General features: G+C 42.2%; 1 protein-coding gene across 3 annotated transcripts in view; it reads right to left on the reverse strand.

Moving 5' to 3' along the window:
- The window catches only part of GTF2IRD1 (GTF2I repeat domain containing 1), a 161,206-nt gene that overhangs the window by 43,283 nt on the left and 92,642 nt on the right, over nucleotides 1-25,281 (reverse strand). For all 3 annotated transcript variants that reach the window (XM_058164327.1, XM_058164328.1, XM_058164330.1), the window contains exons 7-15: nucleotides 24,083-24,172; nucleotides 21,421-21,504; nucleotides 18,627-18,810; nucleotides 18,038-18,063; nucleotides 15,179-15,299; nucleotides 11,939-11,976; nucleotides 10,126-10,206; nucleotides 3,788-3,841; nucleotides 1,039-1,104 (exon numbers count right to left, since the gene is read on the reverse strand). In XM_058164327.1, the coding sequence (XP_058020310.1) occupies nucleotides 1,039-1,104; nucleotides 3,788-3,841; nucleotides 10,126-10,206; nucleotides 11,939-11,976; nucleotides 15,179-15,299; nucleotides 18,038-18,063; nucleotides 18,627-18,810; nucleotides 21,421-21,504; nucleotides 24,083-24,172 (744 nt within the window). The remainder of the gene's footprint in view (nucleotides 1-1,038; nucleotides 1,105-3,787; nucleotides 3,842-10,125; nucleotides 10,207-11,938; nucleotides 11,977-15,178; nucleotides 15,300-18,037; nucleotides 18,064-18,626; nucleotides 18,811-21,420; nucleotides 21,505-24,082; nucleotides 24,173-25,281) is intronic.

Consider the following 25,281-nt stretch of genomic DNA (forward strand, 5'->3'; position numbering starts at 1 on the left):
GATGGTCTGAGGATTCCTGCACTGGGCAAGAAGTTGGCCTAGAACAGTATTTCTCAACCTTGGCAAGTTTAAGCTGTATGGACTTCAATTCCCAGAATTCCCCAGTCAGCTGGCCTAGAAGACTTCTAAGGTCCCTTCCAACCATATGATTCTAAGAGAAGAATTCCATAGTTTTTTTAATGAGTCCTTGGGTTGGGAGGGAATCATTAACTCTATTGAGTCCAGTGGTGAAATCTGAACCGATTTACTACCGGTTCGCTGGCTGAGCATGCGCACTACATGTGCACATGCGCAGTGCGCACCACGCACCAAATGCAAGTTGCAAGCACAGTGCATGCCAAAAGGAGGCATGGGGTAAGTAGAACAGTGCACGGGGGTGGGGGGTATCATCAGCTGTGGTGCGCGATCTTTTTTTTTTACTTTTAAAAGCAATTTTAATTTTTTACAACCTATTCTGCGGAATAGGCTGTAAAAAATGCTTTTAAAAGTAAAAAAAGGCTCTAACAATCACGCGGCTCAGCTGGGATCGTCAGAGTCTTTTTTTTTAACCTTTTAAAAGCATTTTTACAACCTATTCAGCCGAATAGTTTGTAAAAGCTAAATAGCTTTTAAAAGCTAAAAAAAGGCTCTGATGATCGCGGGGCTCAGCTGTGATTGTAGAGGCTTTTTTTTTACCTTTTAAAAGCATTTTTTAAAAGAAGTGGCAAGCGGGGAAGCAGGCAACCGGGCATTGGGTGGGCATGGGGTGGGGGCAGGGATTTTTGCTACCGGTTCTCTGAACCAGCCACCACCATCGCTACTGGATCAGCCAATCCGGTCCAAACTGGGAGCATTTCATCCCTGGTCCAATCCCTTCACACAGTGCAGGATGGGACAATCAGTCAACTATCCTTTGCTATCCAGTAAAGGAAAATCTTTCTAGCAATAAATTACACTAAAGCAATAAGGATTGCAAAATGACAGGTAACTGGACTCAGCATTGGGTGTGGTGGGGATTGGTGGGAGTCCTATCTTGAAAAAAAAAGGCGAATATCTCACCATATCTTGCATTAAATAAAATTTCTACTTGTTTTCTCAAGTGGCTTAAAACGTCACTGACACCATCTGGAAGACAAAAATAACAAGTGCAGTGACGGCAAGAAAAGAAACACTCCTACAGAGGATGAATGTATATATACTACCGCTATCATATATAGGGCAGCTCATAAATAATGCATGTTTAGTAACACAGAAGATCAAAGCAGCGGAAAATCCCAACAGTCAAACCAAAAAAACTTTAAAAGGTCTGGAAAAGAGAGAAGGAGACAGAGGGCTGCTTAAAGATGTGCCTTTCTGCATTCCTACATGACATTAACAAAGAGGCAGGCATCAATTGGACTAATATATTGATTGGAATTAATCATTTGCTGATTTTGCACTTTTCAGAACGCTGAGGCAAAGTGCTCAGTCATTCAATTCTATATTAACATACCATTAAATGCTCTATTTCCCAGAAAGAAAAAATATTTCAAGCACAACCCCCCTCCCAAAAGGGCCCCTTCATGGATTATTAGTTCATTGTAATCGAGGGGCTTTTGTATTCAAATGACTCTATGAGCTGCAGTGTTGAGAGTGCTGTGGTGTAAATCCCGCAAAGAGTCATCCATTACTGGCAGCTCATAGACAGGAAATCAGATGAAATAGGACCCATTGGAGAATAAAATGGCAACCCACTCCATCGTTCTGGTAGTAACACTCCAAATGGACATTAAGAATCAGGATATAGTCAATGTGATCCTAGAATAGTAATAGCAATAACACTTAGACTTATATACTACTTTACAGTGCTTTACAGCCCTCTCTAAGTGGTTTTACAGAGTCAGCCTATTGCCCCCAACAATTTGGGTCCTCATTTTACCGATCTCGGAAGGAAGGAAGGCTGAGTCAACCTTGAGCCGGGTAAGATTTGAACTGCCAAACTGCAGTCAACCGGCAGTCAGCAGAAGTAGCCTGCAGTGCTGCACTCTAACCACTGTGCCACAGTGGCTCTAGAACAGCAGTTCTCAACCTGTGGGTTGCGACCCCATTGGGGGTCGAATGACAATTTGCCAGGGGTTGCCTAAGACCATTGGAAATATGGGAAGTATACTTGCGAGTCGAAGAATCACGCTCCAATGGTTGACTCCACAAGCCAGCTGCAGGCTCTTCAAATCGCTAGCCGAATTCGGCTTCAGGCGCAATGAATTAAAAAAGAGAGAAATCTTTGCTCTGATGTCTCCCTCTCAAGCCAGCTGCAATGCCTGTCCTCAAGGCAATCACAAGCAGTTCAGATCGCTAGCCAATACAGCTTCAGGCACGATAAATTCAAAACGAAAATAATTTTATGGTTAGGGTTGCCACATCGTGGGGAATTGTATTAAAGGGGTCACCACATTGTGGGGAATTGTATTAAAGAGGTCGCAGCACTATAAGGGTTGAGAACCACTGCTCTAGAACCTACCCATCAGGGTAGAAGGTATTCAACAAATTACTGTGGAACAATGGAGGGCAACCTCCACTATCATGGTGCTCTCATGAGGTGGCTAGCTGATGTGATCCCTGACAAAACTGAAGTTAATTCTGGAAAGATAAATATACACCACTGGTGTGCGGAATGTCAGGAGCCATAAACCAAAATTAAACTTGAAGTAGAAATGTCGAGGCTGAATATAGACATTCCAGGAATCAGCAAACTGAAATGGATTTGGAATGTATTACTTCTTATCATAGGAACATCAGATCTTCTTTTGCGGGCAAGAAAACCATTGAAGACATGGAGTAGCTATCATTATTAATAAAAGAATGTCAAAAAAATCATGCTTGGATAGTAAAGGTAAAGATTCCCCTCGCACGTATGTGCTAGTCGTTCCCAACTCTAGGGGGCGGTGCTCATCTCCGTTTCAAAGCCGAAGTCAAAGCTATCCGAAGACGTCTCCATGGTCATGTGGCCGGCATGACTAAATGCCAAAGGCACACGGAACGCTGTTACCTTCCCACCAAAGGTGGCCCATATTTGTCTACTTGCATTTTTTACGTGCTTTCAAACTGCTAGTTGGCAGAAACTGGGACAAGTAAGGGGAGCTCACCCCATTACGCGGCTCTAGGGATTCGAACCGCTGAACTGCCAACCTTTCGATCGACAAGCTCAGCGTCTTAGCCACTGAGCCACCACATCCCTTGTTACATGTGAAACCACATTTCCTCCATAAACTGCCCTGTTAAATTACCAATGGATGGTAATGATTCTGGTTTAGATCACCAACTCCTCCTTTAAAAAATCACAATAAAAGAAAACCGGCATCCACAGCAGAAACATTTCCACTTATTTACATCTTGTGTTGAATTTTGTGTCTTCAGAATAATCTCCTTTTCAAATAGATCCCGTTCACAGGTAATTAAGGAAAATATATTGAATAATATTTTGAGAAGATTTTATTTAAAAAAAAAAACTAAACCAAAGAGAAAAATAGGTACAGAAGATTTTTGGCTATCTGCTGCTAAAGATTGGGTGGCATAAATCTGGAGAGTTTTAAAGCTCAGAAGAAGAGGGCCAAGGTTACATTTATTTAGTTATTAAATATATATGCTGCAAATCTCATTGATAAAGTGACTTGCCATTCTCCAGCTGTATAAAGAAATCAGCAGGGTTTTTTTAAAAAAAGACAAATCCATTCCCCCCTTTCATACTAAATGCTGGAGACACAAAAGAGATCTATTGAAGGCGCGGGTGAGTATTTTGGTATTTTTTTAAAAAACAGACAAAACTCACCTTTTCCTTCCATTTGCTTCTCGTCATGCTGCAAATCAATGCTGGGCCCTTTGTCTGAAAATCAGAGAAACCCGACATTGAGTAGAATACAAACCCATAATTGGGGAGTAGGTGTTTTTTGAGAGAGCATTCTGTTATGTTGAAAAGACGCATATATTATAGTGTAGAACTTTAGATAGATATCTATTTACTTTCCCCTGCCTATGTTCACATAACAGGCTGATGATTTTTAAAGAAGCAGGCAGTCTCAGCTGTGGGGGGGCTTTAATCACCCCAAATCAGCGAAAGACCAAACCTTCAAAACATGTTCTTTCCAGGAAGTTTTGTTTTACTAAGAATGTTCTTCTTCATAGATTGGACAGCATAATTTCCAGTGTATCAGATTCTTTTTCCTTCTAATTATTTTTTTTAAAATTACAGCTACAGATATTGCAATGTATAACACTCTTTATATAGTATTAATAGGATGTGTTAATTCCCAAGTCTTATACAAGGCTCTTCAAACACTCCCTACTGTACACTATTACATTATTCTGGGCCTAAACATCTAACTGCACCATTCTGGAGAACATTTATCCATTGGATCACTGCGGTCCTATATCTGCAAGCAAGATAAATGACATTTGAGGCAGTGGTGGGTTTCAAATTTTTTTACTACGGTTCTGTGGGCATGGCTTGGTGGGCGTGGCATGGAAAGGATACCCTAAAATCTCCATTCCTTCTCCATTCCAGGGGAAGGTTACTGCAAAATCCCCATTTCCTCCCGATCAGCTGAGACTTGGGAGGCAGAGAATAGATGGGGGCGGAGCCAGTCAGAATTTTTACTATCAGTTCTCCGAACTACTCAAAATTTCCGCTACTGGTCTCCAGAATTCGTCAGAACCTGCTGAAACCCACCTCTGATTTGAGGGAAAGAGCCTTTTCAGTGGCAGCATCCCATTTGTGCTTCCTTTTCTTGTGGGGTACTAAAATGCATGTTTTCCTGGCATCAAGAGGCATTTTCGTATTAGATTTTGTACAGTCTTTTTTTTTTTAACAGAGGAAAACAGGAGAAGAGAAAGGCCAAAAACAAAACAAGTCTCTAGTCTAACCCAATTTCATATCATTTTTGGCCATGTGGCTTTTATCATCTGCATTCAAAATTCAATATATGAATAGCTTTGAGGATGTCTGTCTCAAGAAAGGAGAAAAGAGGACACAAATTCACCTAACCTAAAACAAAAGAAAAAAACCTGAAGATGGCTTTATCTTTGACTTGGAAAATGATTGTTCTTTTCATCTAAGCTCACAGATGTATCTTTTCTTTTAATTTATCTATAGCCAAATCCCAGAATCCCCAATTGTTAACATTTGGGGGAGATCTGGAAATCAACTACATTAACTGAAGCTGCAGCTTAAGGGAGGATTTACAATCTAGCATGCAGGAATGGGAGTTTCCCCAAAGAGATATTAATTACCTGCAGTTTCAGATGGAAAGAATTGTTTGTTTTATGGTCGGACAGATCATGCCCTTAGCAAAATTCTCCTACAGGTAAGCCTCGACTTACAACCATTTACCAACCATTCAAAGTTACAACAGCAGTAAAAAAAAAAAAAGTGACTTACACTTGGTTCCCATGGTTCCCCTGCTCTAATCAAAAATTATAGACATGCTTTAGCCAACTACGATTTTAGCATTGCTGGAATATGCTGTGCTCCTCTGACAAAGGGAACCAACTGCATTACTGCCACTATTATTTGTACATTTTGTTGTTGTTAGTTGCAAAGTCATGTCTGACCCATTGATACCCCATGGACAACATTCCTCCAGGCCTTCCTGTCCTCCACCACCCTCTGGAGTCCATTTACGCTCATGCCGACTGCTTCAGTGATTCCATCCAGCCACCTCGTTCTCTGTCGTCCCTTTCTTCTTTTGCCCTCAATCGTTCCCAGCACTAGGCTCTTCTCCAATGAGTCCTTCCTTCTCATTAGGTGGCCAAAGTATCTGAGTTTCATCTTCAGGACCTAAAGAGCAGTCAGGGTTGATCTCCTCTAGGACTGACCAGTTTGATTGCCTTGCAGTCCAAGGGACTCGCAGGAGTCTTCTCCAGCACCATAGTTCAAAGGCCTTAATTCTTTGGCGCTCAGCCTTCGTTATGGTCCAACTTACACAGCCATACATTGCAACTAGGAAAACCATAGCCTTGACTATACGCACTTTTGTTGGCAGGGTGATATCTCTGCTTTTTAGTATGCTGTCTAGATTTGCCATAGCTTTCCTCCCCAGGAGCTAGCATCTTTTAATTTCTTGGCTGCAGTCCCCATCTGCGGTGATCTTGGAGCCCAGGAAAATAAAATCTTGTCACTACCTCCATTTCTTCCCCATCTATTTGCCAGGTAATTGTTATGTGCCCAGCATTCGGTAGAGCTATGAAAAACTATGCTCATGTATGCACAGTATAGTACAAAACCTGGCTAGGACTATATTTTAGCCAGATGTTGCAAAATAAGAAACATGATCAAAAACTGAGCATCCATCTCTGACACTTGCCTGGTTATTTGCCAGATTATATTTTGTGTTAACTCAGACAACTTGTTATATAAGTGCTTGTCATAAAGCATACTTATTGTGCTTCAAAATCTGATAGACTAGTATTGGCAAGCAAGTAGTTAGGTTGCCCTTTTTATACATAGCAACCACAACAGCTACCCCCTGCCAATATTTTGGCATATGTATGATGAGTACCGGTGAACAGGGAATATAATACAGCCATTCACTATCCTTTAACAATACAGTATAGAATTTCAGAAGTAATAAAATCACCGTCTACAACTTTACTCGCCCTTCCCACTGGCCCAAACTGTCAGCAATTTGTTTATTGGATTTTAGAACCAATTCAAGTGGATCTTCTTGTTAGTATGGTGCCCTTTGTGAGTACAATCCCCTAAAGCAGACGTGTCAAACTCAAGGCCTGCATGCCGGATCCGGCCCACAGGGTGCTTAAATCTGGCCCGTTGTGCCTCTGACAGCCCAAAACTCCATGACCCATTTTTGGCCTGGATGCAAGCCCTACTGCCCACCCCTGCCCAGTTTTGGCTGGCAAACTGCTACAGGAGGCTGTCCAGGCTGAAAATGGGCCACGCGAGGGGACTGCGCGTAGCTCCCCCTGTGCCCTTCTTTGGCCGGCAGGGTGCTGCAGGAGGCGTCTGTCCCGTCTCTCCTACCCTCCCCCGGCCAGCCTGCAGAGGAGAACTACAATGCTGATCCGGACCTCAAAGAATTCCAGTTTGATACCCCTGCCCTAAAATGATCTTAATAAAGGAGAATATTTGTAGTGCAGGGTTGAAATGAAGGGTCCTTTTGCAGCACTGATGAAGTCACCTAGTTTGAGTAATGAAACGTCTGCAAGAAAACAACCAAGCTCAGAAAGTACCAAGGACTCCCCTAAAGTGAACTTCTCACACTGCGGTAAAAGTGTGAAAGGAGACTACAGATGAGAAGAAACTATTAAGCATCAAGGGAAGGCCAGATTTCTAGCTTATAATGCCACTATGAGCTGTTGCTAGGAGATCCTAGAAAATTCTCTTTTCTTAATTTGGAGGTGTCTGTCTATAACTACTTTTTCAGCAAATTTCTGGATAGAATGCAAAGCTAGATCTATTTTGAATTGCCTAACTAATTCTTCTCAACATTAAGAAAACTAAAATCATGGTATCCGGCCCTCTCAATTCCTGGCAAATAGATGGGGAAGAAATGGAAGTAGTGACAGATTTTATTTTCCTGGGCTCCAAGATCACCGCAGATGGGGACTGCAGCCAAGAAATTAAAAGACGCTTGCTCCTGGGGAGGAAAGCTATTGCAAAGTTAGACAGCACACTAAAAAGCAATGACATCACCCCACCAACAAAAGTGTGTATAGTCAAGACTATGGTTTTCCCTGTTGCAATGTATGGCTGTGAAAGTTGGACCTTAAGGAAGGCTGAGCACCAAAGAATTTGGGCCTTTGAACTATGGTGCTGGAGAAGACTCCTGCGAGTCCCTTGGACTGCAAGGCGATCAAAGCAGTCAGTCCTAGAGGAGATCAACCTGACTGCTCTTTAGAAGGCCAGATCCTGAAGATGAAACTGAAATACTTTGGCCACCTAAGGAGAAGGAAGGACTCACTGGAGAAGAGCCTAATGCTGGGAAAGGTTGAGGGCAAAATAAGAAAGGGACAACAGAGAACGAGGTGGCTGGATGGAGTCACTGAAGCAGTCAGCGTGAGCTTAAATGGTCTCCAGAGGATGGTAGAGGACAGGAAGGCCTGGAGGAAAGTTGTCCATGGGGTTGCGATGGATCGGACACACTTCGCAACTAACAACAACAAACTAATTCTTTCCTAATTTATTCTCATTCAGAATCAAACCATGGGAACTAAGTCTTGTTCTCAGTTTTTGCTTTCTTATCTGACCCCCACAATCAGTTTGATACAATTTTGTAAGATGCTATTTCCAAGCCTACCGTCAGCTATTGTAGAAGATATCTGCAAAGCTATCTCGGGAAAGAGTAATTCACCTGTTATCTGTTCTCACTGCCTAGCCTAGCCTCATTAACAGCGGGATTTAATTCTCAGAAGAAATTATCAAATGCTTTAATTACTAGAACGCCATGAAAACAATCACTTCAGGTCAGTAAAACTCACTTAACAGCTGTCTCGCTTAGCAACAGAAATTTTGGGCTCAATTATGGTCATAACTCGAGGACTGCCTGTAAATGTTTGTAATAAACACAGCCCTTTTATGGTCCCCTATTTTGTCCTTTGATGGCTTTAGGTGAGTAAAGGCAAAGATGTAGAAGTTGGCAAAAAAGAGGTCATTCCACTTGACTCCATCCTTGCATTTCAGTCACCATAAGAATAAGCCTTCCGTTATCACAAGGCAGAGGGCCTTTTGCCCTCCCTATGATAGGCTTATATAGCTTCTATATGAAAATCTCCTTTCAGACTGAAAGATGCAATACTAATTAAATAATAGAAAAGGCAATTATGGCCCTAAGCCAAATCTCATAACTGCCTGCCAGCATTACAAGGATCAACAAAAACAACACCAAAAGGATATGTGAGAATTCAAAAGCTAGCATACCCTTTCATGTTGTTTTGATTCATCCCCCGGCTTTATATTTTGGATCAAATGAATATCTTTCTTTCATCTGAGATCCTGAAAATGCTACGACCCAATTGCAAGTTGAAACTTCTGACGACAAGAAGTCTTCCCCATGTAGCAGCAAGCCAAAGTGTTACACTTGGTGCTTATCACCGCTTCTCCGAGCGCAATTCCTATCATGCGAACTCTTCAGAGACGTCATTTATTCGGGATGACAAGTGGCAATTTGTGGCAAAGAGTGGCAAGCAACTGGCAGTGACTCCAGAGGGCATGATCTGTTAATGAGATGGAGGAGACGTGGCAATCAAGTGCCAGCTTTTAAATAGGTGGGTGATTCAGCTCTGGCCCAAGGGACCAAATCACTTGAAGCAACAGCTCTCGTTTAAAACCTGTAGCATCGTTGGTATTCAGATTATTGCCGGGAGAGGAAAAATTCCAGAAAGTTCACATGTTGCTTGGAAGGTGCCTCTTAGCCCTCCAAGAAAGGGAGGTATTCCATCCCAAACAAGATGCCTAAATGGAACTGCTTATTTATTCTAGATTTTTTTTAAAACCCGCCTTTTTATTATTTTTATAAATAACCTAAGGCTGCAAATATAGCTAATACTCCTTCCTCCTTCTATTTTCCCCACAACAACAATCCTATGAGGTGGGTTGGGCTGAGGGAGAGTAACTGGCCCAAAGTCACCCAGCTGGCTTTCATGCCTATGGTGGGACTAGAACTCACAATCTCCTGGTGATTGGCCCAAGGTCACCCAGATGGCTTTCATGCCTAAGGCAGGACTAAAACTCAGTCTTCTGATGTCTAGCCTGGTGCTTAACCATTAGACCAAACTAGCTTATCTGGTTTGATCTGGGGGTGTAATTACACATCGATCAGTGGTTGCCAAAGCAGGGCCCCACAATGCCAAGACACCTGTCAGGACTTAAAGAGGCAATCACAATAACAGAGACCAATTTTCTGAAATCTTGCCAAATTTCAGTCATCCTGTTTTGAGAGTATGGTAAAATTTCACAAAAATCCAGATTTGGTTTGAGAACCAGAGCTGGGGGGGGAGGGGGAGAATTGCTAACTCCCGGCCTAGATTTTTTTTGAGGGCTCAGCCTGACAAACTCCAGATATTTGTGTGTAGCAACATCGAACAGAAATCAAGTTGGAGAACTCTGAAAAGATGCCGAGAAGGCCTTGGGAACCGTTCTGTATGAAATGTACTGACCTGGAACAGTGATCTGAATTATGTCCACTTCGTCTGGTTCTATTTTGATGCGTTTAATCCCTCCCAGTTCCCCTGAGGTACCTATCAAGAAAATCAGAAGAACAATGAGAATTTAGAACAGAAGAGAGAGAGAGAGAGAAGGAGAGAGAGAGAAAGAGAGTGTTGCTTACATAAATAAAACCATAAAATCTGTAATAAGAAATTATTGTTTATCATCTTTTTCTCCCTGCTTTACTATTGTGATACTTAAAGCAGTATCATTAATTAAAAATACTCAGTTGGGCCATTTATTCTTCTTTCTGGGTCTCCCTTATTTATTTGCAACTTTGAATACCTTCTTATTTTTAAAACACCTAAAGTAGTTTATAATAAAGGCTGAAGATCTCAGACAGGAGCATTTCCAAGTCCACTTTGGAGAGGCCAAAGATTGAACATAGATCTTTTGTACAGAAGCATATCTATTTATTAAATAAATGTATATAGCGTTGCATCTACTGAAGGGAACTCTGATACATATGCTCTGCAACTGAGTTAATAGGTCTTCTCTACAAAAATAAAGTAAGATTCTAGTCCTCATGGTGCTGAACAAAGGATTTATAGAAACGAGAATGCAGATGCTGCTTTACATAGGTTTAGGATCATAGCAATTTACAAAAGCTGCCTATAGTTCCTACTAGGAGCCTTACTTACCTCTTCCTGAACATGTACAAACTGAATCTGGAACTCCAACCCATATATCAAGTTCAAAAAGGGCAAGGGCAGGGGTGAAATGCTACTGGTTCGCACCGGTTCGGCTGAATAGTGATAAAAGCTACTGGTTCGCACGGTAGTTAAAAAAAAAAGCTACCAGTTCGTCCCAACTGGTATTTCCTACAATCAGCTGTGCCACACAATTTATATTCACTAGAAAGCAGGAAATCCTACTTTCTAGTGAATTTAAATCGCGTGGCACAGCTGGTTTTTTTTTTAATTTACATTTATATCCCGCCCTTCTCCGAAGACTCAGGGCGGCTTACATTGTGTAAGGCAATAGTCTCATTCTATTTGTATATTTATATACAAAGTCAACTTATTGCCCCCCCAACAATCTGGGTCCTCATTTTACCTACCTTATAAAGGATGGAAGGCTGAGTCAACCTTGGACCTGGTGGGATTTGAACCTGCAGTAATTGCAGGCAGCTGTGTTTAATAACAGGCTTCTTACAGCCTGAGCCACCCAGGGCTGTTCTCCCTCCCCAGCTGTTCTATTTACCTTCTTAAGTCTGCTTTTTCCACGCGAAGCGCACATTTGGTGCACATTGTGTATGTGTGCATGCGCAGAGTGCATTTGGTGTGCAATATGCATGCGTGCACACAGTGCACGTTTGGCACACACTGCGCATGCGCGGGCAGCAAACCGGTGGCAGTCTGTGGAGGATTTCATCACTGGGCAAGGGTATATATCAAGGGTATATCTAGGGCAAGAAACTCCTCTATGCTCCAACTTTTAGAATTCTTCTCCATAATAGTCATGAGAACTTTTTTTTCTAAGCAAACCAATGTTTGACATTTTTAAAGAGAATCTTAACTATATCTTATTGGTTATCTACTACCTTAATGGACTTAATACATATACTAAGGCACACATGTTTAAAGACATATGAAGTGTGAACTCGGCAGCTATATTAGATTACAGTACATAATTCATGACATTAAATCATGAAAACTACAGTAACACTACATAATTAACTCAATATTATATTCAAAGGCAGACGATTTCTACTATCTTCTTCTTACCATTACTTGAACAAAGCAGCGGTTGCTGGTGACTTACCTGGTTCACAGTCTCCAGAGATGAGGCATTTGTCAGACCTAGCAAATAAAATAAAAGCAGGATCAAGCAGGTTTTGTGATTTACCAATTACAACTTACAACCATTCATTTAGTGACTGTCTGAAGTTACACTGAGAAAATAACATGATCACTTCTCACAGAATCATTGCAGCATCCCCATGGTTATGTGAGGCTTGGCAGTTGGTTCATACTTATGACAGTTGCAACAACCTGGGGTCATGTGATCCCCTTTTGCGACCTTCTGACAAGCAAAGTCATTGCGAAAGCCAGATTCACTTAACAACTGCAATTGTGGCAACAAGGGCTGTAAACTGGGGCAAAACTTATTGAACAAGTAACTTGCTTAGCAACATAAATTTTGGGTCATAAGTTGAAGATTTGCTTTGGCTCAGTGTGTTGTATTCTTTGCATTCTTTTTGCATTCTGCATTCTTCTAAGTATCCCTTGGATCTGGAATCTGTCAGTCAAATAAAATTTTCAAGGCTGGAGGATGGGATCATTTGGATAATTAGGATCATCCTATTTATATCAACTCTTTAATCCTTACATCACATCCTTCTCAAAAGAAGAAAGATAGAAGAATACTTCCTGTGCTGAACTGCAATGAATCTTTAGCTATTTTACTACAGTACCTTGTCTTTATGCTTGGCAAGCTGAGATGTGAAATTGATTTATTTTATGAGAGATCAATAGAACTGACAAAGCAATAAAGGTATATAAATATCCCCGTTCAGTGGTTATGGAATTATGTCTTTCTTTTAACTTAATCATATCACTGAACCATTGTATCAACAAAACAGCTTTCTGGAAAAAATAAGATTGAAATTTAAGTAATACGGATGAACATCTATTTATTATTTATTTATTTATTATTTAAATTTATATACCGCCCTATCTCCCAAAGGACTCAGGGCGGTTCACAGGCATATAAAACATCGATACACAAAATTAAAATAATCTTTAAAAAACTTATTCCAATGCCCTATCATTAAAAATAGAAATATAAATATTAAAATCAATTTAAAACCCCTATAAAATTTAAAATCTAAGCCAGTCCTGCACAGATGAATAAATGTGTCTTGAGCTCGCGACGGAAGGTACGAAGGTCCGGAAGTTGACGGAGTCCTGGGGGGAGCTCGTTCCAGAGGGCGGGAGCCCCCACAGAGAAGGCCCTTCCCCTGGGCGTCGCCAGACGACACTGCCTAGCTGACGGCACCCTGAGGAGTCCCTCCTGTGAGAGCGCACGGGTCGGTGAGAGGTATCTGGTCGCAGTAGGCGGTCCCGTAGATAACCCGGCCCTATGCCATGGGCGCTTTAAAGGTGGTCACCAAAACCTTGAAGCGCACCGGAAGGCCACAGGTAGCCAGTGCAGCCTGCGCAGGATGGGTGTTATGCGGAGCCACGAGGCTCCATCTATCACCCGCGCAGCCGCATTCTGGACTAACTGTAGCCTCCGGATGCCCTTCAAGGGAGCCCCATGTGAGGCGTTGCAGTAATCCAGGCGAGACGTCACGAGGGCGTGAGTGACCGTGCATAGGGCCTCCCGGTCCAGAAAGGGGCGCAACTGGCGCACCAGGCGAACCTGGTAGAACGCTCTCCTGGAGACGGCCGTCAAATGATCTTCTAGAGACAGCCGTTCATCCAGGAGGGCGCCTAAGTTGCGCACCCTCTCCATCGGGGCCAGTGACTCGCCACCGATGGTCAGCCGCGGATTTAGCTGACTGTACCGGGATGCCGGCATCCACAGCCACTCTGTCTTGGAGGGATTGAGCTTGAGCCTGTTTCTCCCCATCCAGACCCGTCGGCCTCCAGACACGGGACAGCACTTGATAACCGTTGGGGTGGTCCGGTGTAGAAAAGTACAGCTGGGTGTCATCCGCATACAGCTGGTACTTCACACCGAAACCACTGATGATCTCACCCAGCGGCTTCATGTAGATGTTAAACAGAAGGGGCGAGAGAATCGACCCCTGCGGCACCCCACAAGTGAGGCGCCTCGGGCCGACCTCTGCCCCCTGTCAACACCGACTGCGACGGTCGGAGAGATAGGAGGAGAACCACCGATAAGCGGTGCCTCCACTCCCAATCCTCCAATCGGCGCAGCAGGATACCATGGTCGATGGTATCGAAAGCCGCTGAGAGGTCTAATAGGACCAGGGCAGAGGAACAACCCTATCCCTGGCCCTCCAGAGATCATCCACCAACGCGACCAAAGCCGTCTCCGTGCTGTAACCGGGTCGGAAACCGGACTGGAGCAGGTCTAGATAGACAGTTTCATCCAGGTGCAAGGAAACTGATATGCCACCATACTCTCTACAACCTTCGCATGAGCGGGTTGGAGACCGGACGATAATTACCTAAAACAGCGGGTCAGGAAGGCTTCTTGAGGAGGGGCCTCACCACCGCCTCTTTCAAGGCGGCCGGAAAGACTCCCTCCACCAAAGAAGCGCTCGTAATCGCCTGGAGCCAGCCTCGTGTCACCTCCTGCGTGGCCAGCACCAACCAGGAGGGGCACGGGTCCAGTAAACATGTGGTGGCATTTAGCCTCCCCAACAACCTGTCCATGTCCTCGGGAGCGACAGGGTCAAACTCATCCCATACAATGTCACCAAGACCGCCCTCAGCCGTATCACCCGTATCACCGCAATCTTGGTCCAAACCATCCCGAAGCTAGTGTAATTCTTTTCTTGATCTTATCAAAAACAAGGCTGCCAAATCTAAAAACTGACAATACGACCATTAGAGGGCAGCAAAGAGGTTGTAACTGCTGCCATCTAGTGACTGCCTGGGAAAACAACCTGAACATAGAAAAAAACAAGATGGTGACAGTATCACCTTCAAAGATTTTTCTAAGAAACACTGGTATAGGACAACAAAAAAAGAACACATTTAATCAAATAACAAGTATTTGTGGCTTTACAGTTCATGCTTTTAATAAAGTCACTGGAATCCCAATTACTTTCCATATAATGGCTTGATATATTTCTTAACACAGTGTAATCAAAGTAGGGAACTCTTGTCCCAATATATCATGATGGCTGCTGAACTATTTGGTTTTAAAAAATAATGTAATCATGGAAGAATTGTATAAATAAATACCAGCTATATTAACTAAAATATAACCTCCATGTTCAGAGCCAGTATTATCAGCTACATATCCTAGCAATAATACACCATGGTCTTCAGGCGCCATCATTTAAACAAGATAAAAATAGCTTACCTGTGATTAGCTTGAGAAGTCCCTGCTAAATCAAGAAATGCCATTCTATGTGGTTCAGGGGAGACTTCCCCAGAGGGGCTTGATGGCTCAATCTTGGTTGCATCTTTGGTAAATTTATTTCCTGATGGTGAGGATTGGGCAGCATGGGGAAAGAAAAAGAAAGATATTTTGCTGTTGCCCAATTTTGAAAGAAGAAGGACTGTATGATCTAAAACAGCGTTCCCCAAGCTTTACGGCTTGGCAGCCCAATGGGGCAGGGGAAGAGAGGAACCGCCCCATGGTGGCCCACCACTCGCACAAGTCAAGCTGCGCAAACACGTGTGGGTCAGCCAGCCACTCACACAGCCCGGTTCCAAATGGGCCATGGCTTGGTAGTGGGCTGCGGCTCGGGGGCTGGGGATCCCTGGTCTAAAACACCTAACAAGGCATCAGCCCTTAGAAAGTTTTGCCCCTTGGGCATCCATCAGCAACATGAAGAATGGAAGTGGATGGTCATATAATAACAGCACTTAGACTTATATACTGCTTCACAGTGCTTTATAGTCCTCTCTAAGTAGTCTACAGAGTTAGAATATTGCCCCCAATAATCTGGGTCCTCATTTTACCAACCTCGGAAAGATGGAAGGCTGAGTCAAACTTCAGCCTGGTGAGATTTGAACTGCCAAATTGAGGTCAGCAGAAGTAGCCTGCAGTAGTGCATTCTAACCACTGCGCCACCTCAGCTCTTTATATATCAAAAATGTATTCATGGAGGCTGCTCTGAACAAGGGATCACTAAGGTAACTTCCAACTCTACAGTTCTATGACCCAGCAGGTTATTCCAAAGAAATGACATCTTCTGGAGAAAGAAAGAAAAATGTTCCCCTTAAGAACTTCTTAAAACCAATAGAACAGAATAGAATTCTTTATTGGCCAAGTGTGATTGGACAAACAAGGAATTTGTCTTTGGTGCATATGCTCTCAGTGTACATAAAAGAAAGGATACTTTCATCAAGAATTCTAAGGTACAACACAATGATAGTCATAGGGTACAAATCAGCAATCAGGAAACAATCAATATCAATATAAATCGTAAGCATACAAGCAACAAAGTTACAGTCATACAATCATACAGTCATAAGTGGAAGGAGATGGGTGATGGGAACAATATGAGAAGAATGATGAGAAGATATCCATCATTAGAAGATGTAAAGGACAACACTGGAATACATTTGCTCTGGGGAAAAACTATGTGATCACTATGAGTCAACACTGATTTGATGGCACATAATTAATCAATCAGTGCTAATGTCACAGCATAATTTCATCTCTTCCAATTTGCCATTTGTGGAAGATGCTTTCATTATTGGTAGAGTTTATAATGAAAACTGTTTCATAGGCCTTTGGGAGAGAAATTTGGGCATCTACTTCTCATTAAAAGAAAAAGGCCCAAATCTTTTCCAATGGGTTTGAAAGCTTATCACACTCAGGGGAGGCTCTGAAAATTCCATTTACTTTCCAGAATTGCTCTATAGAGCAGAAGAATCATATCTGGTATTTGGGTCAGAAGATAGAGACATTAAGATGTCTCACCTGTTCTGCACTAGTTTATTCCTAGCAGAATATCATCAAGCACTGTTACAATGTTGAGTCAAAACAAGTCTTGAGTTCATGTACAACTTTTAGTTTTCCCTTACTTGGCCAAGTTTGGAAGATTTCATATTCATTTCTGACCAAAGGTTTCGCTCTTCCAACCTAACCAAGACCACCAACCTAGTCTGAGAAGACCTCTTTTTTACTGTGACCTCATGATGTTACCACCAACTCATTCCCAGTCTAGATGTTGAGTCAAGCTTACCGTATTTTTCAGAGTATAAGACGCACCTACCATTTTTGATGAGGAAAACAAGAAAAAGGAATCTGCCTCTGCTCTGCCTCTACCTCCCAGCAATTTTGCCTTGTTGCAGCAAACAGCAAATAGCCCGCTTTACTTTCATTTTCATTATAGTTTGATTAGCACAAGGAAAAAAAAATCTGCTCCCAGCAACTTACCTCCTTGCAGCAAGCAGCAGAGGCCTGCGCAGCAATAGGCAGTGGCAATCCCTGCAGCCTGAAACAGCTGAGAGTCAGGAGGCCCATCCAATGGACAATCAACTTGTGCTAATTAGGCTATGCTGAAGCTGAAATGGGCTGTTTCTTCTAGCTGCAAGGACATAAATTGCTGGGAGGCAGAGGCCAAAGGGTGGGGGCCAGTGGGTGGGCGGGGCTATATTCGGTGTATAAGACACACACAAAAAATCCAGTAAGTCATTCTTAGGTGTTTGTGTTAAAAACTATATATATTTTTTTATTCTACCACCACTGAAAGGCAATCTCTGTTTCCTCCCCATCACCTGTTTCCTTGGAGGGAAATCAGGTGACTGGTAATGACTGGGAACAGGGACAATGAAGTCAAGATAGGGATTGGCAACAGTGACATCTCAATTCCTTTCAATTTGTTCATCTCAGTATTGTTTTCTTCCAATTCAGCCATGGGTGGACAGCATTTCAGCTAAGCAATCAATTCTGAAAAACTGTGAATAATTATATTATCCATTTTTAATTACTAAATGAGACAGATTCAGGCCTTGGGTTATAAAGCTGACTGCTTACAACAAACCACAGGTACAGTTAGTAAGCTTTAACACAAGCTACTCCGGTCTAGGGTCATTTGCTACAACTCAAACTAAATCACATTTCAGTGTCAACAGGAAGAATTCCCTCCTCTAGTATAGATAGTAGTAGTTAATACATCTTTTTGAAATTCAGGGAAGGAAAAAGCTTCAAAATGTCTAGCTGCATTCTATTTGACAGGATCTTTGGGGGAAATGTCTGACATACCTGTAAAAATTCTTTCATCAAACATCCTGTAAAGGAAGGAAAAATAATTCAGGTGCAAAGAAGGGGAAAAATAACAATAAAAAGCATCCGTCTGAAATTGATAGGGGGATAAACATTACCACCCTCCAATCGGTGATTCATGTCACAAGCTTACCAGGATGACATAGACATTTTTATTGCTCTTCACATGGAAAGAGAACTGAGCTTCTTGATGGTTATTTAGAAAGCGATTTTTAAAATTTGTCGTGTCGATAATAGATAAATAAGATCCTGAATCCCGGTTGCTGATTCACGGATTTGTGGGACCACAAATTGAGCATGTTTTTCTACCATAATAAAAACTGGTATTGCCTTTTTTGGGTGAGCCCTGATAAATTCTGAAATGTGCCTCAAGAAAATAAAGTTGGAGAAATGCTAGATCCATTTACAAAGCCTTACTTCCAGTAGAATCAGAAGTGTGTGGGTGTCAAAATGGATAGAGATAATATCGTTTTTTGACCTCCAGAGGTGCTCCTGATTAGAATGGAAGGTCCCAAACTTCGCGGTTCCTTCCAGCATCCACTTATGAGATGCTGAAGCAGTGAAGTACCTTTTGATCACGAAGTGGATATTGTGCCTTTCTTCCAAGATCCGCTTGAGCTTGGGGACCCCGTAGGTGCAGGGCCTCTTGAAGGGGATTTTGTCCGGAATTCCAATGATCTCTACTGCTTCCGGATCACAGGCAATTTTCCGGTACGGGACAGGGACCATGTGATCCAGCCCCAAGGCTTCAGCTGAACATGGTAGAACATAGAATCTTTAATATAAGAACAGGCAGAAGAATAAGAACATAAGACAAACCCCACTGGATTAGACCAAAGGCCTCTACAATCCAGTCTTCCGTGTCACAAAATTGACCCCTCCGTTTCTCTGGAATGCCCTCAAACCTGACATCCACTTGTCCATGTTCCCCAGTGGCTGAAATTGAGAGGTATGTTGGCTGTTTGCATTCAGCCTGGTTCAGTTGAAGACATAAGCATCTGTGCTTGCTTATTTTTAATCTTGGCTCTTCATGGCTTAATGTACTGTACAAACCCACTGCTTAATTTAATGATTCAGTGATTTGGATATGCCCAGAAAACGAGATAATTCAGGGTAAGTATGTTATGCAAACCCAGTCACTGACTGTCTTCAAACATTGCTTAAGCTATTATTTAATTATTTACTGAATAAACCACAGCAGTTTTACCTATCGTGATAAACTAAAAGCAATTATTAACAAGCTAGAATGGCTAGATTTACTTAGCTTAGTTCTTGTGTATTCCCCAGTTCTGCCTTTGATATCTAAGCTAATATACAGTTTTAACTGCACAGGCAGCTTATGGTCCATACGGAGGTGAGCGCAGTTTTCGAATAGGCCTTGACCACCGATCCCAGGATCACAACTACCCAGGGTTACTGGGATTCGGGCAACATATAAATGTATTAGATCATGATGATGGCAATGGTTATTATGATGAGATATTGGCCCCTTTGAAACCATTCAACATAAAAATAAGACTCCAAACAAATCAGAACCCCCTTGAAAACAATTTTTTTTAAAGTAGTATCATTCATGCAGAATGTAGTTGTATAGAATCCATAATCTGCATGTGATTATTTTTCATTTCCAGCCCAATCTGACAGAAATGGTGCACTTGAATTTCAACAGGAAATTGCTAAGAAGAACAGGGTGGGTGGGCGGAACTCTCTTGCTAATTTAGATGCAAAATAACATAGATGTCAGCTTTGAAAGCCATATTAGGCCGGAAGCTTCTGTGCTGCCACTTTGTGGGAAAGTAGGAGGGGGGATTTAGTAGAGGGGCTGTCTTTAGACATAATAGCATTCTTCCTGTCGGTCAAGGTCCTGCATCTGGAGAAGGAGTGGTCGGAGTGCTGTCTCGAGATGGAACGGATGGTGATTGGATCGACTGAGGAGTGAGTGGATGGTTTCGGGGGTTTTTATTTACTGAGGGAAAACCCGGACCTCTCAGATTTGGGTTTCCCCAGATGTGCCAGTTTACCTATCCTAGTAAATGGAACTTTGAAAGATGCTTGCTTTGGAGTTTTTTACTTGGGGGGAGGGGGGATTCTGGAATGCTGACAATAGACTTCTCAAATAAACCTTTAACTTTAACTCCAAAATTGCTCTTCCCCATGTGGTCATTGGCTCCACCATCACGTAAATTGCATAAATCTTGCCTACTTTCGCCATAGTATTTCAGAGATTAAGTGATATATGAGAACATTCCAAATTTAAATAATCTTCCCATCTTAGGTCTATCCCAGTTTCGTAGCCTCAGCAATCCAATTTTAAAAGTGGGCATAATTGTGTTGAGCTACCTACAAATTAATGCTTGACCTTTATTGAAAGTGAATATTTTTATTGCTGTATATACAGTGCGCTTTATACAAAAAAAACATGAATCATTGGTGCTATCCCAAAGCAATTCTTCCTATTTATCTTTTAATGTTTAACCCAGCACAAATCTTTAAAAATCAAAATACCAGAGGAAAAAAAGCAAGAGAAGGGGAAGAAGGAGAAGGGATGGAAGGAAGGAAGAGAAGGGGGAAGGGGGGGGGGAAGGAGAGGAGGAAGAGAGCAAGAGCTAAGAGACAAGAGAAATATTTACAAAAAATTCACATAATTCAGAAGGTAACCATGAAGATTATCATGATGGATGATGCCATCTTAGTGGCAGAAAGAACATCATAGCAATTAGGGTCTTTCCTAAAACTGGCAAGTTATAGATTCAAAAACCCAATTTACCACAAGCTACTTCCATAGGGTGTGGATAAAACAAGAACTGCCGATGTATTTTCAAAAGGAGCAACTATCATCATGGTAAAGTTATTTATAGAAGACCAAGCACTCCTTGTTATATTCACATAACAGGGATCCTGTGGTCTTCTGTTTTCTGTTGGGAACCAGTTCCCATCAGTCCCTCCCAGCACTGACCAGGAATTGGAGTGGCAATCCAATAACATCTGGACGACTACTGGTTTTCTGCCACAGATATAACTGCTACCCTCATAAATAACATCCTTACCGTTTCAGCTTCCACAAGGTTTGCCATTGAGAAAGGCCAATTTAGACATTGATAAAAGTTGACTTTTCAAATGGAGCCCCTCCCCCCCCCGAACTTAAAAGCTGTAGCACCCAAAAAATACCACCACCTTACCGAGAAAGAATTAAGGAAGGGATATGTAACACAAGCCATCTATTGCGATAACAGCAACTAGAGGTTTCATTTTAAAAAGCTTGGGATCAAGAGAGAGAGAAAAAAAAACCTTAAAATTGCTTCGTAATTATATGCAAGCCACAAGCACCACAGATGATAAACAGAAATTTCACACCCACTCACCATATCGACTGTTAAACAGAATTTGCACACATTCCCTCAGGGTGTTGATATCTTCGGTTTCTTTTATAAAACTGTCCCATTTATCTAGGAAAACAAAAGAAGATTCTGTGCTCCAGAGGCAGAAATCTGCTCTCTGCGAAGCAAGGTTTGCTTTCCTACCCCATCGACGGGGGAGGGGGGTGGGGGTGGGGGTGGGGATGGGGTTCTTTTGCACTGGTTACCCCAAGTAGGGACCCTTACTAGGTATAGTTTCCAAAATCATCACAAAGCAAGACAGATGCAGCAACCATCATCCAAAATTGCAGGTCATGATTATCAGTCCAAATACGTTTAAGTCTGCATTAGGGGTTGTTGTTGTTTTTACATTCATACAGATGTCTCCACTGGTGACTGTTTCAAGGGTAAAAAGATTTACTCTTTAAACTTAACTTCCAGTAACTTCATGAAGAGCTCCTAGTGCTTTTTTAAACAGCAATATGGAAGTAATCCTAGGCTAGAATACAGCCGTGGGATTTTCTGGTGGTCTTCCAGCCAAATAAGAACAAAACCCAACCAGGTTAGCAAGATCCTGCTACCTGCTGTATGCATCATTTTTTTGCAAGAGAATCGTAATATATATATATATATTTATTTATGCAGGTCGCAGCCAAGCAATGGGAGGTCTGTGATGCAAAAATGGGCACTGAGATACTATTAAAGCCATCTGCCCAGAGGAATGAATTCATACAGTGTAATGAGTCCTTGAAGTTTGGTCAAAAGTCTGAGATCCATCTAAACTGTAGCTGATCGCTGACCTAAATATTTCTCAGTTCAGTTGTTTCTTTTCTATCATAAAAGGAAAAAGTCACTTTCCATCAGACTGAGAGTAACGAGAGAATTTGAGGGGATGAGTTGCAGGGGCTGTGCCTACCCCACCATGGTCAAGTGATTTGACATTCTGTTGCCTCACACTTCTGCAGGAGGTGGGACTGACCATGGCCCATCTGCTCATCCTCCAAAATGAAAATTGCCTGGCAGCTACTCTGATGTTTGTGCAGCCTCCTTCCTTGACTGATGGACTGTCTTTTTATTCAAGTGAGCATTCTGGGTGGCCTAGGCACATAATTTTTTTTTTTAAGTTCCTGGCAAGCTCAACTGAGTCTATTTGTATTATAAAAATATTTACATCCCACATTTAGACTTGGCATCTATAGAAAAGAATTAAAACAGAGCGGGATGTTATAAAAATCTATCATCACTTTAAAATGTGCTATAAAAGCTAATGAGAAACTATCTCGATCAAGTCAGAAAAAATGAAAAGAAGCCAATGAGAAAAGGGTAAGAGACTGGAGTGCCGTCAATTTTGAGCGGAAAATATATCATGTTTTAAATATAATAGGGAAATGAGCGGAACACACATGTTTAGCTCAAATAACCTGCCAGATTGAGCTCCCTGCTATCTTTAGTGTAGAAGTAGGAAACTGTCTGGTCTGAAAGCTTGGAAAATCGTTGCTAATCAGTGCAAACAATATTGCTCTACGTTAGGGGTCTCCAACCTTGGCAAATTTAAGCCTGGCGGACTTCAACTCCCAGAATTCCCCAGCCAGCTTTGCAAAGCTGGCTGGGGAATTCTGGGAGTTGAAGTCCGCCAGACTTAAAGTTGCCAAGGTTGGAGACCCCTGCTCTAGGTAGATCACAGGGAAACTACGGTAGTAGTTTTGGGGTAGAATTAAAGTGAAGATAGGAAGCTATGCCTATGGAGATTCTAAGTCATCCAGGTCATGGTTGTCCCAAAGGCGCTCTTCCATGAGGCAACTGGACTTTCTGGTTTTTCTCTGAAGACGTTTCACTGCTCATCCAAGAAGAGCTGAAGAAGCTTCTTGGATGAGCAGCAAAATGTCTTCAAAGAAAAACTAAAAAGTTCAGTTGCCTCTTGAAAAAGCACCTTTGGGATAGGAAGGTATGCTTGCCGGATGCTACTGCTTCTATTGCCAGCTTTAAAAGCTTCCCCAAAGGAGAGTAGGGGCAAAAGAATTGGCCCCACCCCTTTTTGTAACCACATCACGGTTCCAAGTGACATGATCTGTGAACTGCACTGAAAAACATGACCAGTCCTCACGCTTATGGCCATCACAGAATCTTTAGTCATATGATCAAAATTTAGGCACCTGGCAACTGGTATGTTTTTATGACAGCTGCAACACCTCAGGATGATGTGATTGCCATATGTGATCTTCCCAGCGAGCTTCTGACAAAGTAAAGCCAATGAGGGAATTTGGATTCATTGGATTTACAAAAAAGGTAATAAAATTAGCAGCAACCACCCCCAACAACCACCTTGCTAAGTACAGAAATTCTGGTCCCAATTGTGATCGTAAGTTGAGTACTACCTTTAGTTAGTAAGTGGTATACTACTTCCCTGAAAGACTGCTTCCAATGTCAAACTGCTATTGTTATTGTTATAATGATTTTAACATTAAAACCCGTTATTTCACTCATTTATCTGTAATCCCAGATCTAAGATCAATCACATGCCTTTATTTTCCTTCCACCCATTATTTAGTGTTGTTTTTCTAACAGCTTTTTTGTTTTGGCCATAGAGGTCTTATATGAAAGAGCTCTATAGTCTGAATTCACACTCACCTGTAAAATTTTGATGCAGTTCTCTAGAATGCAGCCTTACCTGATTTGTTGTGGACTATGGAGAAAAGGATGCGCTTGGAGGAATGGACATTTTGGATGAGTGGACCACCGGGAAGGATAGATTTCTGTCCTGGACACAAAAAAAGAAAAGAAAGCAACATGAGATTGCCGGAGGGGAGGATGAGAGAAAAATCAGAAAAAATACATGAGCAAAGGAAAAAAGGATTCTGGGATATTCTATGAAAAAGCTACACTGATTAAGAAAAGACAAAGTAAATGCTACAGCTCACCAACAACCAAGAAATTATTCATCCTGAACTATATACACTTCACTTTAATCACGCGTGTGTAAAGATCAGTTGTAACAATTTCGCTTACAAAGAAAATGCGACTTCATAGCTTCCTCAAGCAGTTTCTTGATCATCCATGTTACAGGCAATACATTCAACTGTATTGTACAGGTAATCCTCATTTAATGACCAGAGTTGGGACAGGCAACTCTGTCATTAAGCAAAGTGGTCACGATTAAACTGCAATTGTACTGATGATCTTATTTCAGTTTTCCCCTGCTGAACAGATCTGGGAAGTTTGTAAATACAAGCATTGTTCGCACAGTTCCTTTTTGCTCACTACCGTAACTGCAAATGGTTACTGTACAAGGCAGTTTGCTAAAAAGGACTACCTGTAGTTTGACTTAAATGTGTCCTTGCATGGAGAGCGGTGGCTCGTGTGGTTAGGATGCTGGGCTGACAATCAGCAGGCTCACATTAGAGACCCGATTGCTGCCGTGTGATGTGGTGAGCTCCCGTCACTCGCTCCAGCTCCTTCCAGCCCAACAGTTTGAAAGCAGGCAACCACAAGTAGACGCTTCAGTGAGCAACTTAACAGGGACATGAAAGGAATCCCCACCTGGGCATCCCCCATGCAATGGTGATGTCACCGGCTGATCCTTTCATCACAGAAGTGCCTTGGTGCCTCCGACACAGAAATCAAACAATACTCCACAGAAATGTTTCTCAACCTGGGCCATTTTAAAATGTGTGGACTTCAACCCCCAGAATTCTCCAGTGAGATTTGAAGTCCACAAATCATAAAGCTGCTAAGTTTCAGAAACACTGCTTTAGATACTAAAAAATCGTTTGTGGATCAGTGAGCCTGATCCATGGCCTAAAACCATGGCTTACTCCTAGTTTTGCTGCAGAGAGGGTCAACCATTTGATAAAAGAGGGGCCAGAGCTG

This window comes from Ahaetulla prasina, chromosome 1 (genome assembly GCF_028640845.1).
Source record: "Ahaetulla prasina isolate Xishuangbanna chromosome 1, ASM2864084v1, whole genome shotgun sequence".
Classification (NCBI taxonomy): Eukaryota; Metazoa; Chordata; class Lepidosauria; order Squamata; family Colubridae; genus Ahaetulla; species Ahaetulla prasina.